The 21,102-nt window shown below is 33.2% G+C and overlaps 1 protein-coding gene across 1 annotated transcript in view; it reads left to right on the top strand.

The window, feature by feature from the left end:
- Nucleotides 1-3,239: 3,239 nt before the first annotated feature.
- Nucleotides 3,240-21,102, top strand: part of LOC145243589 (protein disulfide-isomerase A6 homolog) — a 46,651-nt gene continuing 28,788 nt past the window's right edge. The window contains exons 1-3 of the mRNA XM_080106579.1: nucleotides 3,240-3,327; nucleotides 3,476-3,541; nucleotides 19,538-19,658. Of these exons, the coding sequence (XP_079962705.1) occupies nucleotides 3,511-3,541; nucleotides 19,538-19,658 (152 nt within the window). The 5' untranslated portion in view covers nucleotides 3,240-3,327; nucleotides 3,476-3,510. The remainder of the gene's footprint in view (nucleotides 3,328-3,475; nucleotides 3,542-19,537; nucleotides 19,659-21,102) is intronic.

A 21,102-nucleotide genomic window follows, 5' to 3' on the forward strand; every position in this document is an offset into this window, starting at 1 on the left:
CACTCAGTACAATAAAAAATGCTGCTGAAACTGCTCGCCAGTTCTCTACATTGTTTCCTGGCTTTACTGTAACACGAAAGCATGTAATTAAGGAAATTTGATGAAACCGGTTCTGTTGTTGACTTACCTCGGTCAGGAAGACCAAGAACCGGTCGGTCTGATGAGAATATTGCTACTGTCCAGGCAATTGTGGATGAAACCCCCAAAACATCATCACGAAATATGGCACTCCAATCAGGAATAAAAAGGGGAACAATTCTAAACATTTTGAAGAAAGATTTAAGTTAACAAAATAAACATATTTCATGTTTGTTTCATTTTATATTTCAATGTATGGTACTTAAATATACGTGTATTGCTAATATCGTTTTTCTTTAAAATGTTACCTGACTTTTTGACCACCCTGTAGTCGTCCTCAAGTTACTTCTTACAGAGAAGACGATGCTATCAAGATCCGCAGCCTCAGAAACAGATTTGAAATGGCTCCCCAAATCCAACAACAGTGCAATCTTGTTAAAATCTGCTCTCTTTCTCCAGTTAAGAACAAATTGAAGGAATTTAATTTGTGAGGCTATGTTGCAAAACGCAAGCCGATGAATTCTGTAAAGAACAGAAAGTGTTGTCTGGACTTCATCAGATGCAATGGAGATCATGACTCAAAGTTTCAATGCTGTAAGGTGGTGGAGGTTCAGTTTTGGTGTGGGCTTGCAAGGTCGAAATAATTTGATCAAGTACATTAATATGCTGACTGAGCATTTTCTACCTTAATTTGGCCGGAATTTGGATAATAATCTCATCTTCATGCAGGATAATGCTCCCATTCACACAACTGGCAATGTCAAGAGGTTTCTTGAAGAGTATGATATTCCACATTTGGATTGGCCCACACAATCTCCTGACCTCACACCTATCGAAAATGTATAGCATTACATCAAGCAACAGCTACGCAATAATAAAATTTAAAATCTGGAAGAATTTTGGGCAAAAATTAAAGAGAAGTGGGATGCCCTTTCACCAGAGTATTGGTGCAGACTAATTCCAGGAATGACCAAAAGATTGCAGGCTGTGAAATTGCAGAAGGGCTATGCTACTAAATATTAACTAGTTCATTGTGCTCCTGTTGTATTTGTGTTGCATTAATGTTCTAAAGTTACATTTAAATAACAAGTTTTCATTGTGCAGAGTTTCTTTTTGCCTTCAATTAAAAGTAAAATATGAACAGGTATACATATATGTGTGTGTGTGTGCGTGTGTGTGTGTGTGTGAATACACTTCCTTCCTGGCTTGTCCAATCAGAAGCCAGCTCTCAGCCATGTGACCAAGTTTATAAAAGGTTAAACCGGTAACACACTCTCTCTCTTTCTTCCTAGATCTTGGACATTTTTATTATTCAATTTTAACCCCAAGCAAGACACAATGCCACTTTGAAGTAGGGGGGCTACTATCGGGGACATAAGTTGCAGAGGTATTATGGAGGGAGATGAGTAGCAAGATATCTGTTCACATTAAATTTGACCTTCTGCATGTCAGTACAGTTGGGAAAGCAGAATCCTGGAAGGGAGTTCCAAAGTCTAGCAGTTCTGGAGAAGAAACTATTGGAGTAGAAGGCCTTCTTACACCTAGGGATCTGTACTATGAAGGGGTGGGATTTAGCCGCTTGTCAGGGGTATTCACGTCTAGGGGATACAAGTGCTTGTAGTTCGTCAGAGCATTCACCATTAAAGTACTTGTAGAACAGGCAGAGGGATGCAACATTTCGTCGATGGGACAGAGGCTGATGTTTAGATGACAGTTCAGGACCTATCAGGTTGGTGACTCTCTTTTGAACCCTGTCCAGGCGTGAGAGATAAGTAGCAGATGCACCAGCCCAAATGTGACAACAGTACTCCATACATGGGCGAATGATAGCCTTATAGAGATACAGGATACTTTTAGGTGTAAGTAGTTTTCTAGCATGGTAGAGAGAGCCCACCTTCTTCACAGCAGACTCGGCAATGCTCTCAATGTATCTATTCCAGTTGATATTCCCTGTAAATGTTAGGCCGAGGAGTTTAAAGGAAGTACTTTCGGGTAATGTGTTCTTGGCTATTGCTATTGGTGGTAGAGAAAGCTTCTTGTAATAATTGTAGGAAACAACAACAACAACAACTCGCCCCAAATTTCTTTTTTGGGACTCGACAGAACTCACCCAGCCTTTGGGCTCGGGATTCGACAGGTGAATACCAAGTCAATATGGCTACCTCCACACGCAGACTTCAACACGGAACACATACACATGAACTCTCCTCTCTTTCAACAGGCGTGTATAATTATAACACAGTAACTCTTTCCATGACTAACCCATTTCCTTACTCGAAAATAACCAATAAAGTTGTTTTTTAATGTTAGAATGAGACTTCTTGTCTTCTTTATTCAACAAGCTAAAGAAGTTTCTCAGGGGGAAGATGGAAATTAATGCACCCTTCAAGCTGATTGGTCAATGTGTGGCTAAATCCCCTAGCAGGGACATTCATTCAGAAAACAAGTCTTTATCTTATTTATGACTGCTAAAAAATAAAATAAAATAAAATAAAATAAAGTAAGATATGTTAGTTAGACCCCTCAAGTTTTTCTAGGGGTAAAACGCCCAATTTTTCGGTAAACAATAGATTTTATTTAATCGATAGATAGGGTCAGTGCCGTGCAAAGATCTAGTGATAGTTGGGGTCAGTTCCTTGATTGTATAAACCCAAAACTGAGAAATATATTTAAAAAAAAAAAAAATGGAGATAGTTTGAATATGATTGGATGCCCATCACCGCACCCCCCCTAAAAAAAAAACAAATTTTTGATGACCGACCAACACGCTTGCACGCAATAGCGCCCTGAGAGATACCACCACTCCAGGTCAGTAAAGTTTTAGGAGTGACTCTACCGAGGCCAACGAGAATTGGAGGCCTGGACTCCACACGGCTCAGAATTCGTAAATTAGGGGGCTCGTCACTGGATGAAGTTTTACGTCATATACGAGATGATTGGGGGGAAGAGGGGATTTGAGTAATTGATAGGGTTTGGAAACGGGGTAGACATTTTTATGTACAATAGTTTTCTTATATTGGAAAGCCGTCTTTGTTGGGGGGGGGGGAATATATATATATATATATATATATATATATATATATATATATGAAAAAAAAAGATGTTAAATTTCATGTGTCCAAAATGTGTGTGCGCCACGTCAGAAAACGAATCAACCAATCAGCGACGACCACGTGAGTTGGATTTGTCCGTTGCGTTCTCATCGGCCCGGCTCCGAACGACCACATTTCTTGCGGTGAACACTGAACGGTAAGCACCTCACCTTAAGTCTTATCAGAGTTTTTAAAAAAATATAATGTGTATATATTATTTTTGTTAACAGGATTGTATTCCTTTTTTCTTTTGTTTTGATTTGTTTCCAATATTTAACTGTAATAATTTTTTTTTCACTTTGTAGTTATTTTCAAAGTGAATCCTACGCGTCGAGCAGTGATGGAGGCTACCTCGCCTTTTTTGCTTGCCTGTAAGTATTGTGTTTATATTTATTTATTCGTGTGAATAATTTTTTTTAATAAAATAAATAAAAATTCGAAATATGGATAATATATATTAAACATGAGACTTAAAAAGCAAACCTTAAATTATTTGTCCGCATGTTTTTTTACGGTCTAGTTTTGACAGTGCATTAAAAATATTTACGTTTAAAATTTAAAAAAATAATAACAAATAAGGTTGTTTGTGTCTGTTACCGCGCTATTTTTTTTTTCAAATTTTAATTTAATTTTTTTTTTAAACAGTATTTTCAATTTTTACGATGTTTTCGTTTATTTTGTTGTTAAATTGTTTATTATAGTATTACAAAACATCCTCCCCATGTTAAGAATGGCTTTCTAAATGTTATTTCAGCTCGGTAACAAAGAGGAGGCACAAGTATCACAATGTTATTGTTAACGTTAAAAAAATTACTCGAGAGTAAAATAGTCAAAATTTTTATACATTTTTTTTTTTCTTTAAAAATTATTTTAATTTTTAATCAAGTTTTGACAATATAAAGTGTTTGATATTTATGTTTGAAATAAAAACAGAAAAAAATAATTAAATAATATTCAAATCTTAAAATAGTCTAAATTTTTATATGTATTTTTTTTTTCTTAAAAATGCAAAATAAATAAAAAAAATTTACGTATTGTCCGAGTTGATTGTCATTTAAACGGGATTAAAATCGCTAAATTTTTAATAATTTATTTACAATAATTAACCAAATATTTTTTAAATAAAAAAAAATATGGGAAATCGAAATGGGGGGGGGGAGGTGTAAACATGATTAAATTTTAACGCCGGATAAAATGCAGCTAAGAAAAAAAAAATCACAAACATTCATTTTTCAGTCTACTGTGTGCGAATTGTTCTGAAAATGTCCCATCTGATTAATTTACCAATTAAGTTTTTATTTCTGAAAAACAAACCAGTTCGTTTTGCTTATTTAAAAACTGGAAAACATTAATCAGAAGGGACATTTTCAGGGCATTCATCGTGAAGCAGAACGCGGTCCACACAAAACGGAAGTAAATCCTTTGTAAACAATCACATACTGAAGTTTCTTTCTTTTTTTTTTTTTTTTTTCAAAAATTAAATATTTTGATTCAGAACTTGAACGTAACAAAAGCAAACAAAAAAAAAACTTACATATTAAATTGTCAAATTAAAAAAAACGTTTTTCTTTGTTTATTTTTATTTTTTCTTAAATTTATATAAAAGCAAAATACAAGATGGAACGATATAATTGTCGCCCTAAAGAAAACGACACTGCAGCTTCATTTTAAAACTTTTATTGAAAAAATCGGTAACTTGATTACAACTGCTTGGCCTTCGGGTCCAGATCAAAGTGTAGTATCTGTTCTTCAGATGCTGCACTTCAATTTCTTGTTCTCTCCTTCACGACTGAGATAATTTTTATTTTTGTTCCTTTTCTCCACATTAAAAAACGACCCTGGTGTCTAACTCTGTCCCATGGGGAGGCATTGTAAATAGGAACTTGATTATGTAGTAGAACTGAATCTTTTCAATTCAGCCGCGATCATGGGTCCAACACTGGGAGCATGACTTTTCCACAAGCGCTGGCGGGAGCTCGACAGATGGCAGCGATCAGGCTGGCTTTGGTGTTGTGGGAGGTCATGTTGGTGATGTTCTTGATGTATGACTAAGCGATATAGTCTAGCAGCTTCAAGTTGGGGGGAGGGGGCCAGTAAGAGAAGGGTACAAAGTAGTAGCAGTCTTTCTGAAGTTAAGCCTGGGTCTCTTTGGACTTGTGGGCCGGCGCCGAGTCCTGCAGCCACACGTAAGGTCTGCCAGCGACAGATTGCACCAGAGGATCACCACACTCTTCAGCACATCCAGGTACACTTTGGTATTGACTTTCAAGCCAACTTCAAAAATGTGAGGTGGCACGATGTGGCCCTCACTTGAAACCACACCAAAGACCATAACCGTGGCCGGAAACTTTTTCATCAGCCTGGTCACGTCCCTGTTATTCGTGGCAATCCAGCAATGCATTTTTGAAGGTGCTAGCAATGGTCCTGTTATAACTTGGATCGGTAGAGCGCATGAGTTGTACAGCGGCGCATCTCCAATCCTGCTCGTTGGACATTGTGTCACTTTCAGAACTATTCACGCATTGTTCAAAGTACTTCTCAACCTTTTTCTTTTTTTTTTTTTTTTTTTACGTTCGCTCCCTAACAAGGCATATCACCACTTGGACGTAAGAGGCTACCATTTAGGACTATGCCTAGGAAAGATTAAAAAGATGTTGTTTTATATTACATTTAAACTTCTGCATATCAGTACAGCCAGGGAAGCAGGTAGCAGGAAGACAATTCCAAAGTCTAACTGTTCAAGGAAAGAAACTATTAGAGTAGAAAGCTTTCTGGCATTTAGGAACCTCAACAGTGAAGGGGTGAGATTTTGTTGCTAAGCAAGTTTGTTGGGGATATGTACATCGAGGGGGGGCACAAGTGTAACGAGTTTATCAGAGCACATTCTATTAAAAACATTGCGGTGATGGGACAGGAGTTGGAGCTTAGTTATGTTCACATGGTGAATTTCACGTTTCGCCCGATGTAACCTCCGATCGTTACGTACATATTTTCGCTGGTAAACTCTATTGAATAGTGATTTCTTTCAAATTCCTCCAATTTCGACAGGTCATGAGACTATTAACAAAATGAAATCTACATGAATTAAAATATATTTAAGCGTATTTTATGACCTGCTATGCCAGGCACACACATATCCCCCCCCCCAACCTCCTGCTACTGATAAATGAAAATTAATTCGAATAGGAAACAATAATTATTAAATCAAGATAGCACAAACTGTAAAACTTCGGTAACTTAAAATATGGAAGCGCAACTTCAACTGTTTCTAAAATTCAGTTAAAACATTGAATCTTTGTAATGAATCATAGCACACAGATCAAACTAAATATATTTTTTAATAGTGAACTAACAGATCACTCGGCGTTGCCTGGTCATAAAATATGCTTAAATACAATATTTTAAATCATGCAGATTTCGTATTCTTATTATAGTCAATTCTCTTGATTATGATATTGTGCCCAATATATCGTAGATTTCAAGTTTAAAAAATGACGTGGATGCCATCAGCTAGAATCGAAACCAAAACATATAGCTCTCCAGCCTTATCCGTTACCCTATGAGCTAAGTCCATACACACAAAAAAAAAAACTTAAAAATAATTTGTGCATGTGTAGAAGTAGGTGTATCAGAATTTTTGGGAAATTTTTGACACCCCTAACATAAAACTGCGAATAAAATATAAAAAACTCGTAATTTCTCATTTTAAAGTGGGTTGTTTATTTTCTTTATGCAATATACTTCCAAAATAAACTATTTAAGTTGTTTAAAAAATAATAGAAATATTATTTTTTAAAAAATAGTGTTTACAAAGTGCCGGCGCACCTTCATGCAGCCATTTTTTTTAACGTAATGAAATCAATTGAATTTTACGAGTTAATGTTTTTTCAATTTTTAAACTTTAAAAATCTATCAAAATTTTTCTATTGATTCAATTTTTACGATATTTTCAGGGTCAATATGAAATTTTATGCTCTTTCCAATAAACCAAATAAACGTTGTTTTTTTTTTTAATTCACCCCCCCCCCCCCACATTTTGAAATGTCTATTAAAATTTTAATAATTAATTTACTCACCACCAAAGTTTTATATATCACAAATTGAAGATAAAAAATCAATAAATAATATATTGTAAATTAAAACAAAAAAAAAAGTGTTTTTGGAAATTTACCTGTAAAGTCCAAAGTTTAAAACTTTTCTCTCTTCTTTTTAAACCATTTTTTTTTTTTTTTTTAATTGGAAGCCTATGCTCTGCTTATATTGTCCAGTAAGTATTGGACGCTGACAATTTTTTCTATTTCATTCAATGTTTTTTAGATATTTAAAAACAAAAATTTCACTCGATAAAGCAGAATTAAAATATATTAAATCAAAAATTTATGTATTTTTTTAAGAAAAGAAAAAAAATTCCTTGACTTTTTTAGGCAAAAACTTATAAGTAAAATTTGACTAGTTTTTACCTATGGGAACCCATAGTTCTTCACGCACAAGGCCAGACGGCTAATGCGAAAGTGTGGTTTTTACTGCCTTCTGTCCATCCATAGTTCTAAACAAGAAAAAAACAGTACTTCTGGTTTTTCGATAAGAACATAAAAATGTTTACGCAATGGCACTTTTTTTCAAATAGTCGTTTAAAAAATTTTTTATTTAAAAAATAAATAGAATTTAAAATATAAATATGGATAAATTCTTAACAATAAAGAATGGAACTACACATTAGAAAAGTATTTTTTATAGGTAAGCGATTTTTTTTTTATTTATATCAGTTTTTTTTTTCTATAATTGAAGTAAAATTTCGTTGATTTTCTTCAAATCTTTTTTAAAGAAAACCGATTTAAAAAAAAACAACAAATGTTGCATAATTTGCTATTAAACCTGTTATTTTTAATTTGGTCTTTGCTCCTTTAATTAAAAAAAAAATATGGTTTGAATTACATTTTTCAAGTAGTTATAAGCTTTTAAAGATAGGTTGAATTATTCAATTTTTTTTTTTTCACGCGTTCTTAAGATCGGTTTCTGACACTGCTAGTGTAGAAGTAACATTAGTTAACTTACGCCTGACAAGTCAAATTTTGACCCCTCTCAGAAGCTACTTTTACCAGCTAAAAAGTCAAATTTTTTCCACGGGTCCAAATCTCCTATATATCAACTTTTAAGTCTGTAGATAAAAAAGTAGCTTAGTAGAGATCGTTCTCCACATTAAAAACTGACCTTGTGTCTAACTCTACCCTCGTAAGGAGGCAAGTAAGTAGGAATGTAATATACTAGCAGGACACGTTAGCCGGCGTTGTCCAGTGGAAGCCTGCCCCTCTCCTCTTATAGAAAAAGTATGGTTGTTGTTGCCCAACACCCAACTGTCCTCATGTTAAGAACTGCTTTTGGAATAGACACCCCCAATCTCTGCATGTTAAAAACGGCTTTCAGAATGGTTACTGGCAACATCCCCATGTTAAAAATGGCTTTCGGAATGCACCCCATTTTGGTAGTGGAGTGACTGTCCAAATATTTGCCACAAATTTAACCTTGATAATTGCTGTCAGGATCCTCAAGCACAAATACTATGAAACAACAAAGAAATTTGCATGTGGCAGTGTCGGTTGGATATAATTATATTTGTTCCAAACTACTTGTATCTGCCAAATATAAATGAGATTTTCTGAATCTGCGTAAAACCTACACAAGTCGTCATTTTAAAGGAAAGTTTGTAGTTGGATCTAAGATAAAGATTTATCTTAAAAAAAAAAAATTGTTTTTAATAAAACCCTTCCTCATCAAAACAGTAAAGTATGTTTGTCGTTTCTGCTATCAAAATTATTATATATGGCGATAAATGTTGCTAATAATCTCTTAAGTTGGGTCTGGACATTAATACTTTCAGTCATCAGCATTGATCTGCCATTCATCAAATCGGTTACAGTCAGTTTTTGTTCGGTGACATTAAATGACCTTTTAAGAGACAATGGGAAACTTTGATATTTCGAGGATTTACTTTTTTCTTTTCTTTTGCAAATCACAAAATGATTTACAAGCTCATCTTGGTTTGATCCCTTCTTGTTAGAGATTGTCTGCTTGATCATAAATTACGAGCAAAATACGTTCACTTGTCCAAAAGGTTTCTTTTTCATCTATCACTCCTATATCCCCATGAAAATGGTTTACTGTTATTTAAATCAATAATACAACATAGCATTTTGAAGTACTACATATATATATATATATATATATATATATATATATATACACACACACACACATGTATGTGTGTGTGTGTGTGTATATATATATATATATATATATATATATATATAGTATACGGCATAATCATATTGACACACCGGTTCATATCAGATCACCAAAGTTAAGCAACGCTGAGCCAGGATAATACTAGATGGGTGACCATTTGAGAATTCTAGGCGCTGTATGTGCTCTCCGCTTATCCCGACACTTGTTTCCAGTCATCCTGTACATACACTTTACTTGCCACTGGTATTTTACAATATTAACCAGACTTGTTGTAAAGGTAATCATCTGAATTGTGTAGTGAGGTATGTGCCATTTGTCCTTAAGGTTGCACATTAAGGGAATCATCCAGAGCGTATTTTTGGAACTTTTTTACAGCGATAAAATGTTTCTATCATAGTCATTTTGTTTTCCTACTTTTGCTCGGAGGGTAAGAAATAATGCTGGAGAACTGTTTTGGTTTCAATTCTATCTGGTGGCATCAAAGTTATATATTTTTTTAACTTATAATCTCTAATATATATTGGGTACAATATAATAATCAGAATTGGCATTGGCACTATAATAATAAATACGAAATTTGCATGAATTAAAATACATTTAAACATTTTACGACTGGGTAACGCTGGGCGGCCTGCTAGTTTACTATTTAAAAGGAAAATATCTGATTTGATCTCTGCAGTGCTATGAATCGTATTATGAAGATTCAATGTTTTAGCTGAATCTTATAAACAAAGTTGCGCTTATGTGTCTTTTTTTATTTTTTACAAGTTACTGGAATTTCACAAAGTTTTCTATTTGGATTTTCATTTATCACGCTACCTCGTCTCTTCTAAATCTATTAATCCAAACACTCTACTCCATTTTTTTAACGTGACCAAACCAACAGTGTTTCCTGTTCTGCACACATCTCTTTATACTGTCAAGGTTTAATCTTTCTCTGAGGTCAACAGATCTAAGTCTGTCTTTAAGACTCACATTACACATTTACCATATCATTTCTATCCATGCAATGCATGTCTTTAACTCTCATTGGCAAAGTTTCACTTTAATATTTCTCTATGCGCACATGCCTGATAAACTTTTCCTTTGGTCAACAAGGGTAATACTGCTGGTTAGTACTGGCAAATGTTCCCAGAACTTGTTTTAATTTTCGTTTTGCATGCTTCGAGTTCAAAACTCGCTTCATAGCCTAGTAGGGGATGTCTTTTTTTCTTCCCTGCTCTTTCTCACAAAAGAGACGTTACTAACCTGTCTCTACTCTACTGTTATTTTCATGGCAAATGCTCATCTGAGCTCTAATCTATGACCCCCTCCCCTCCTTGCCAAACTTTCACGAAAAAAAATAAAAACCACTAAAAAAAAAAACAAAAAAACAAAAAAAAAAACTGAAACCACTATTAATTATTTCTCTTACTACCAATCTGTGCCTAAACATAAATTTTCTTAGAACTGCACGCCTGTGGATCTTTTCCGTTTGCCTGCTTTTCAGCTATCTACAATATGGTTTTCTTTAAGTCCAATATAAACAAATTCTTGAGTAAGCCATTCCCTTGAGTAATCCAATTTACCAAATTTTCACTACTAATGATTACTATATTATCCCATTCACTTCCGTACAACTTTTCCCTTGGTCAACAATGGTAACTCTCCCTGAACTCATTCTAGCCTCTCTTAACTTTTTCAAACTAACAATTGAAATTTTTTTTTTCTTTTTTATATAACAACTTAGGCGTTAATTTTTGTTTTGCATGCTTGATCAGAATAAATAAAATGATTATAAAAAATCAATTTTCTTTTTTTTCCCAGCAAAGCTTGAAAATTGATTTGTGATCTTTGTAAATCTGTGAATTTTTGTGAACAGCTGTTTTAGCATCTCTTTCGGTCAGATCACAAAGAAATAATTAAAACATATCATGCGAAAGAAATTGATCGTTTTCTTAAATGCTGTTTCTAACTCATACATGATAGACCAAGCGTTTTTTAGAAATGCTTGAATACATCTAAAACAAAGAACATTATGTACAGGGCTTTATGTTGCGAGTGAGACAGTCGCATTTGCAAGTGATTTTTTTTTTTTTTTTTTTTTTTTTTTTTTTTTTTCCCAAATGGCAACTAGAACTTATTTTTTAAACGAGCAAAGTCAAATTATTTAGGCAATAAAAGTTTAATAGAGCAGTATACTCTTTTTATTTATCTATTTTTTTTTTAATGAAGGCTGTGTGAAAACATAATGTTCATTCGTTCAAGTCTCAACATAAAATTTGTTTCATATTTAGAATTATAAAAAAAAAATACAGAAAAATCTTTATAATGTACGTACTCATCACGGAAAGATGTCATATACACACACACACACAAGCAAAAAAAAAAATGGGCCAAGAAGGAAGAAATCGATTTTTCAATATTTTTCCATCAAATTTTGTTAATCTTAACTGAAAATTTCTATTTTGCTGATCATTATTATTACAGCATATAATAATAAGTGAAAAAATTAATCGTAAAAATGGTAACACCGCATCTTGGTGAGGATATAAAAAACCGAATTGCGGTCCAAAATGACTTACAAGCAGATTTTTGATATTTTAAGAAAAGAATGTGAAAACATCTTTTTCTGCAATGAAGCGAATTGGTCAAAGGTTTGAAGTCGAACGCTTGGTAAAAGGGAAATTTGGATCCACTTTGAAGGACGACCACAGGCTTAAATTGACTGTTTTGAAGAATCAAAAGAAACTTATGTTGACCATAGCAAAGAATTCAAAACAGGGGTTGGAAATTCTCTTTCTAGATATACGATATCTAGACCAGTGGTTCTCAACCTTTTTTTTACTCATGGACCCCTTTTCCCTTCTTTTTAACTTGGTGGACCCCTTCATAATTATTGGTCATAAGACAATCTTCTATTTTTCACTAATATAAATTTTAAGGTTTTAATAATTAAAGAAATATTATATAATTAAGCTTCATTTTTAAATGAAAACTAATTTAATGCAAATAAAGTATTCTACAACAACTATAATAATTATGATAAGTAATAATAATAATTCTGTGGACCCCCAGAAATATAGGGTCCATGTGGACCCCGGTTGAGAATCGCTGATCTAGACGAATGAAAGAAATGGGATTTTCCTCTAGAAGGTGTGCAAAGAAGCGATTTTTATCTAGGAAGAACGTCAATGATAGAAAGATTTTTTTCATGTTATGGCAAGAAAGATACAGACTGGTTCAGGAATGTTTTCTGATTAGATGAATCAAGATTTTGACTTGTTAGTGATGCTCTCAATGTTCCCGAACGGTGCAATCGAAGAACTGGAGAAAGATTTTTGCCAAGTTGCATAAAAACGACAGTTAAACATGGGAATGGAGGGATAATGGTATGGGGAACTTTTACTGCAGCAGGAGTTGGGGAACTTATTAGATTTGAGAAGTCAATCAATGCAAAGGAATACATTCGAATATTAGAAACAGGACTATTACCAAGTATCCAGAAGCTAGGAATATCCCAGAACATCATTTTTCAACATGATAATGCCCCCTGCACACACTGCTAAAGTTACAAAAAATGGTTTTCTGATAATTCAATTGATGTGATATTTTGGCCAGGTCAAAGCCACGATTTAAACCCAATCGAGAATATTTGGTTCATAATATCTCATGCATTCGCCGGAAGAACGTTTTTGAACCATGACAAACTGAGAAGCTGTACAAAGCGAATGGAATAGCATCTCCTCTTCAGTGTTCCACTTTGGTTGAGAGTATGTCTAAAAGGATTGATCTTTTAAAGAAATCAAAAGGGAATGCGTTTTCATCCTAAGCATTTATTAAAGTAAATGTCTTGTTCTGTGTTATTAGTCTCGTTTAAGTTTCCTTGTTCAATTGTTCTTTGTTCAATATAGCTTTTAGTGCAATGAAATGTATAAAATTTGTTTGGCCCATTTTTTCCTCACGAGTGTGTATATGTAATATATATATATATATACACACACACAGACACATTTGTTTGTGCTACAAATTTTTCATCCTAAATGCTACACAATTATGCACAATATCGAAAATATGCATAAATAGAACTGAGAGTAATAGTTAAATGAAACCAATCATCAAGAAGCAATAAAAAATAATTAAAGTTTTTTTTTTTTTTGTTTGTTTTTTTTAAAGAATATGCAAATTGGTTAATCTTTACGAAATTGTTCGCATAGCCATGACTGACTTTATTAAGTTAAGTTGCACATGTGTGAATAGTTCACATTACAGATTATATATATTAAGAATAAGTAGGTTTTAAAACACTTTTTAAAAATCATGTTACGCTGGTCTAATGGTTATCGTACTTGACTGTCTTTAGGTTTTGGTTTTGATCTCAGCTTGAGTATTTTTTTTTTTTTTTTTTACTTACAAGAAGTGAACGGTTGAGAAAAAAACGTAATACTCGCATGCACGTCTGTTTCTGTATTAATAAAAATATAATATTTATGCATATTTTACGACTGGGTAACGCCAGGGCAATCTGCTAGTATATCTATAAAAGTGAGAATGCGTGTGTGGACAACCTATATACTAGAATTTTTATGTTTGCTAACTGTTTCACGAATGTGCATGCGCGAATAGTTCATATTACAGATTATGTTAAGAATTAGTAATTTTTTTTAAAGATGGTGTCATGCTGGTCTAATGGTTTATCGTACTTGATTCACTGTCTTAATGTTTTGGTTTTAATCTCAGCTCGAGTATTTTTTTTTTTCTTTTTTACTTACAAGAAGTGAACGGTTTATAAAAAAAAAAAACATAATACTCGCATGCACATGTCTTAGTTTCTTTATAAATTAAAAAATAATATTTATGCTATGCCGGGCAACCTGCTAGTGTAATATATATAGATATACATGTATATATATATATCTATGGCCATAATGTGGATGTCATTTGTTTTTTTTTGTTTTTTTTTTTTTTTTTTGCGATACTTTTGAATGAATTCAATTATTTATATGAAAGTGCATCTTTACCTAAATGCAAGTTGGGAATAATTTTCCCTTTTACCGATTTGGTTCCCCCAGATGGGGAGCGGCATATATATTGTTTAAAATATAATTATCCACTGACAAACTGATTCTTTCAGTTTGTTATAAATAAAATCCTTCCATACATTACTCTTAACGTGCTTATTTTCCACAGAATCAACTCTGTCTATTTTTAGGATATAATTGCCCACTTATGCTCACTTTATTAAAAACGTGTGAAACTACTTTTAGTCGTAGATCTTTTATTTATATCCTAAATAGGAACATTAATCTTTACTCATCTTTTTTTTTTACGGGTGTTCTCCTATTCCTGAAGGTCCTGGATATGACCTTAAACTATATCTGATGGTGAGGCCCCAGCTTGCGGGCTCTGTGGAGTGTGGAGCCACCCTTTAATTACCATTGCTCCCAGGTCCACTCTGACCCGGAGTGGTAGTACCTGTTAGGGTCCCAACTATGGATTAAATAGAAACTGACTTGCAAAAAACAAATATATTCTATTAAAAAATTTTTCTTCAAAATCACCGGATTCGGCATTAAATAACCTGAAAAGGGTTGATATGCCGTAAAACAAAAACCACCAACCAACCAACCTATTCCTGAAAGCTATCAATCTATTGCACTGAAGCTTGATTTAGCACTTTTGTTCGTTATTTGTACTCCAGTTATAAATAGCATTTTCATCCGTCCATAGCACTTGGGTTATAAAATAAAACTGTTGATGGTATATTGTATTCTGGCTTGTAACTAAGGGTGTACCAATTAATCAGCAGGTAATTAGTAATTGGCCTAATCGGCCGATTAATTACTTTTCTCTTTCCTATTAAATTTAAATCATTTCATCACTGCCAAGTGACTCCTCAGATAGCTTTTACACATTAACATAGTAACTACTAATTTAACTTAACATTTGTTGAGTGTCTGGCCATAATTATGTCTTTTTGTCTTTATTAAATAAAAGTACGATTTCTAATTCTTAAATGAACATAATTAAACAATTAGATGAGAAAAAATAAATTACAAACCAACTACAAAGTACAAATTGTAATTTAAGTGAATAACTATAAACTGAAGTTCTGCACCTGCTGCTGCTCTACTTCCTCTTCTATTCTTGCTGCCTGTCTCCTCTGCTCTCATAGTTTGCTCACTATTTAAAGTTGAATACTTTTAAATTGTAGTGTAGACACAATCTGTTCCTCATAGGTTCATACACGTTACCACCTGTATAAAGTGCCTTTAACCCTTCAAGATAAAGGTGGTGCGCTTAAATATTTTTAAGCCAGTTTACTCAGCAGTGGTAAGGTTTCCTGTGTCCATTTCCATCACTGAAATGGATCAACACTTCTTGCGAGTAATTGTAAAGCTACGTAATGGTCGTTCTTTTGTGCACTTAATCATGAGGGATTTACTTCTGAGTTTAGATTGAGATTCTTGTATTTTTGTTGTAGTTGCAGTCTCCAGGTTTAACTTAGCTTCTACCTGCTCTAACTTTTGATTTGTTACTGTAGGTTTATTCGAAGCTAATTCATCAAACAGTTTTGAAGAGGTACAGTTTTAGTTTTTACTTTGATTTTCTTGATCCTCAACAGAGCTTGAAGAAGTTGATTCTACTTGATTATCATCTGTAGAAAGCAGATGTAGAATTCAATTCTTAATGTTTTCCATGTCATTCTTTTGAAATGTAAATGTGAATCATGGATCTAGGAAAGTAGACACAATTTTCTATCATCTAGATAGGATGAAGATCTTGTTTCCATTGATGCATTGAATTGTTCAACAATGGTAAGGATTCCACTAAATTCAGAAATATCAGAATCAGATTGGACAGCTTTTGAAAGAAATAACCTCAAAGCTAAAATTGTAGGTATTATCATCGATATGGTTGAAGTTCTGTGACTTGCTTCTTTGGTGATTTTCTCCAAATGGATTCAGTAACTGGACAATTTTTTTGAACAAGTCCCCAATGGTAATTTGTTAAGATAGGAATTTTATAGCGTTGCAAATTCTTATATGAAAAACATGAATGAATCTCTTTTTAAAAAATTTTGATTCGTACAAATCATTCTGCTTCACATATATGCCACAAAAAGTCATATCTGATTGTGTGCCATATAAAAATAGTCTGTTATTCTGAAAAACAGCCAAGTTCATTTGCTTATTTTAAAACTGATGAACATTAATCAGAAGGGACTTTTTCTGAGCATTCAACGTAAACCAGAACTATCCGCACAAACTGGAAATAAATCATTTGTAAACAATCACAGCGTTAACTTGAACAAAGCCAATACAAAAATAAAATAAAGATGTTAAAACAACAACAAAAAAAAAAATTAGTTTGTACTTTCACCTAACAATTTAATAAACAATACAAAACCAGTGATTGTGCCACAAGCAGTGAAGGACAGCTGAAGTTTTTTTTCTCTGTATATGCTTGACTGGGGAAAAGGGTTGAGGGAACCACCTAATATACGAATGTAATCAATGCCAAGCGAAGAATTCAACAGATTGCAAAAAAATATCAATTTTATAAAACCTCGTTGATAACCTGCAGCTCTTTCTTTTATGAAAATTAAATTGATGTTAAACTTGTATGTTTACTTAATTACATCGCCATGATAAACAGTGAAAAACACTAGATAAAATTATTACATTTGCTTGAGGATACTATTTAAGAAGTACATGGTGTAAAGAGCTGACATTAAGATATGGCATTCTACAATGTGTATTGATTTGGCATGCAATATTCCAGATCTTCTAATAGTTTTTGTAATATATGATTTTAAAATTAGTATGTTTATGACATTTGGTACTTTATTTCTGCACCATAATTGAACATGTCAGCATTTTTGACTTCCTAGCAGTTCAGCCCAGCTTTGTTCGGGCCTTATGTACTGTTCATAACTTTATGTGCATATATATATATATATTAAAAATATATTTGACTCATGTCCAGGTAACCTACATCAAAAATTTTAATTGTTTAGACCCAAAATTGGCAAGGAAGTTTGGTAGTCTACAATGATCAACTCTTTCAACTTTAACCTCTTGGCAGACAAATTTTCGCCCCAAAACTGATTAAAAAGCTTGCTGCATGTCTGAATACCCTTTATGTAAAATTTCAAATGTTCAGACCAAAAATTTGCTGAAAAGTTTGCTAGAGACCGCAAAGGTCAAATCATTAACTTTGACCCCCTTGGTAGCCACATTTTCAGCCAAAAGCCGATTAAAAAGCTTGCCCTATGTCTGAATACACTTTATGCAAAATTTCAAATGTTTAGACCAAAAATTGGCTGCAAGAGTCCGAAAATGAGGAACAAGAATATGACTGAAGAATGCTTTATTTTCGATTTTCACATCGTCGCAATTTACTGTGCAATTCCTCAACATGAAAACTGAAAAATGAAGTAATAATTTTCTTTGACAGTGATTTAAAGTAAAAAAAAAAAAAATAATTCTATAGGACGAGAAAGGAGGGAAATCTTTCATATGCTTAAATCCATTTGCCTCAAATTCAATGCAATTGTAAAAGTCTACGTGTTAATAACAGCATATCATGCCTGTCATTTGATTATATGGTTTAGATGATGCATGACTCTTTGATAAATTATCACTGGCAAGCAAAATGGGAGTTAACTTGTCTTCCTTTTCAAGATAATTAATATTAGTATCATTTATGACAAAAAAATTTGCTGATAAATCAGCATTAGAAAACCTATTGGGCGATTTGATAATTGGTCCACCCCTAGTTGTAACTCTGGCCCTTGTCGGTCTGTTGCACACTGGGTTGTAAATTATACTTCAGAAACACGAATAAAGTCCTGGTCAGAGATAGGTTAGTTTACGATTTAATTTTTAAATCGTCCAATACATACCAGCATATAAAACTATTGCTAAATTAGATATGATGATTTTGTTGGTCCATTGGGCCAGCGTTAGAAAACGGCACATACATCACTAAACACAGATTTTTCATTCATTTTTGTTCGTTCTTGCGAGTACACTTTCGTCTGGTTTCTTCCACCTCATTATCGTATGTTTTGCTGAGGTCAACAGACTAACAAGATTTGCTCAAATTGGCTAAAACGATACTTAAGATTTCCTAATGTGCTTTCAACGTGGTTATATTTAACTCTCTTTTGTTGACGTCAACATTTCTCGGGGATGAGTCACTAAGTCACTTATCTTTAAGTGATTGTTATTTCCTTCTTGGTTGCAATTTACTATTCACTTCCGGTGTTCCACTAGAAAAAAAAAAGATTAATGAAGTGGATTACTTAATTTTTAGCCACGTCCTTACATCTATGTAAGCAGCTCGTCCTTTGGTCTGTCGGGCTTTAGTCTGTAATGATGTTTTCAGTACCGAATGTACAGATTAAAACTTTTTTCATTTTCCTTGAAAGTATTAGCTAATGGAACCCATTTACGGATAACGTTTTATCTGGGGAAAATTGAGCAAACAAGAATCCCAACTTTCTAAAGTATGTGCTTGGGGGGGGGGGCACTGCCTGGTCGTAAAATGCGCTTAAATATGATATCTTAATTTATGCTGATTTCGTTTATACTATTAGAGTCAATTCTCTATTGCTTATGATATTGTACCCAATATTCCAAAAGTTTAAAAAAAAAAAAAATGATTTCGGTGCCATCAGTTAGAATTGAAACCAAAACTTATGAAGAATTCTTGGTAAAATTATTTATTACAAGATTCAAGCAAGCAAGGATACCTGGACGGTCCAAAGTTTTACAATTATTAAGATATATATGTAACTACTAGCGCTATGACAACAGCATATTCTTTTCATTGTTGTGACTCTCGAGTGCGTATCTGTCAACATCTTATATATTTTATATAGAGTGATGTGGTTCTTGGTTGATTAACTGTGTTAAACTGTTGGATATATACTTGAGACTCAAAACAATGATAAGAATATGCTGTTGTCATAGCCGTAGTAATTACACGCACCCTCACACACATATATGCATGTGCATACGCAGAGACAAGCAAGGATGCTTGGGCGGTCCATAGTTTTAGGATTATTAAGATATATTTTATTTTATTTATTTATTTTTTTAACATTTGATTAATATCAAAATGTTTCTTTTCTTCAGTTCTTCTTGTGTTCTGTTGTGGCTTTACCAATTCCCAGGTTGTGGATCTTGATGATAATAATTTTAAATCTAAAGTCTTGGACAGTGATGGACTCTGGATTGTTATGTTCTATGCACCATGGTAAGTAGACCTTTTTCAGCTGACTCTAAGTTGGTTTCAGACTTCCTTTTTTCGTTAATTTCAAAGATTTAAAAAATATTTTCAACTGACTCTGGAATCTGCATCTGAGGTAGAAGATCATAGTTAACAACTTTTGCGGAAGTTTTCCTTTTTTTTCTTTCTTTTCTCTATTTTTTCTTTTTGGTCCCCCAATTTATTGAAGAGGAACCTATGTTTTCAGTGGCGTCCATGTGTCTGTTAGTTCGGATGATTGCCAGATAACCGTCCATTAGTTTTTCCTGAAATTTTGCCACAAAGTGTATTTCATTAAATAAATATTCACAGTAAAAACATTTTTTTTTTGCAAAAATTCCCTTTCTGTGATTCTTTTTTCATATTTTTCAACAAAAACTTGATATGTCTGACTATATAGTGGTTTTTCACGGTGGTCAACTCAAATATACATGTGTTAAGGTCTGAAACTGCACTGTTATCCATTTACACTGGGATTTGGCGTCCCCAGGGGCTCAATAAAGGTAAAAAATGACCCAAAATGGCCAAAAAATTACACTTTTTGCCCCATAGTGTTTGATCCATCCATTAGATTTTTCTGAAACTGGGCCAAAATGTGGAGGTCATTGTTCTTAATATAAATTCAGTATGGGTTACCCTGGCAAAATTCTGATTCTCATCCCTCTGGAACTTTTAGGGCTAAAAAAAAAAGAAACTTGTCTTTCTGGGGCTCTTTTTTCATATTACTCAAAAATTTGATATGTATGTTTGTCCATTTTCACTGAGATTCTGCATTCCCAGAAACTCAAAAAGCGGTTGCAAATGCCCCATAATTGCAAAAAATGACACTTTTTACCCCATAACTTTTGCTCCATCCATTAGACTTTTATGAAACTTGATGAAAAACTTCTCAAATTCATTTTTTCACTAATTTTGTGGCGTCATCTCACATGCAGCACAAGAGGGGGACCACGCACACGCGGCTTGTTTTTCTTTTCTATTTTTCTTTTCTATTTTTCTTTTCTATTTTTCTTTTCTATTTTTTCTTTTCTATTTTTTCTTTTCTATTTTTTCTTTTCTGTTTTTTCTTTTCTATTTTTTCTTTTCTATTTTTTCTTTTCTGTTTTTTCTTTTCTATTTTTTCTGTTCTATTTTTTCTGTTCTATTTTTTCTGTTCTATTTTTTCTGTTCTATTTTTTCTGTTCTATTTTTTCTGTTCTATTTTTTCTGTTCTATTTTTTCTGTTCTATTTTTTCTGTTCTATTTTTTCTGTTCTATTTTTTCTGTTCTATTTTTTCTGTTCTATTTTTTCTGTTCTATTTTTTCTGTTCTATTTTTTCTGTTCTATTTTTTCTGTTCTATTTTTTCTGTTCTATTTTTTCTGTTCTATTTTTTCTGTTCTATTTTTTCTGTTCTATTTTTTCTGTTCTTTATTCTTTTCTTTATTCTTTTC

Source organism: Euprymna scolopes, chromosome 22, assembly GCF_053919585.1.
Source record: "Euprymna scolopes isolate OS-2025 chromosome 22, ASM5391958v1, whole genome shotgun sequence".
Taxonomy (NCBI): Eukaryota; Metazoa; Mollusca; class Cephalopoda; order Sepiida; family Sepiolidae; genus Euprymna; species Euprymna scolopes.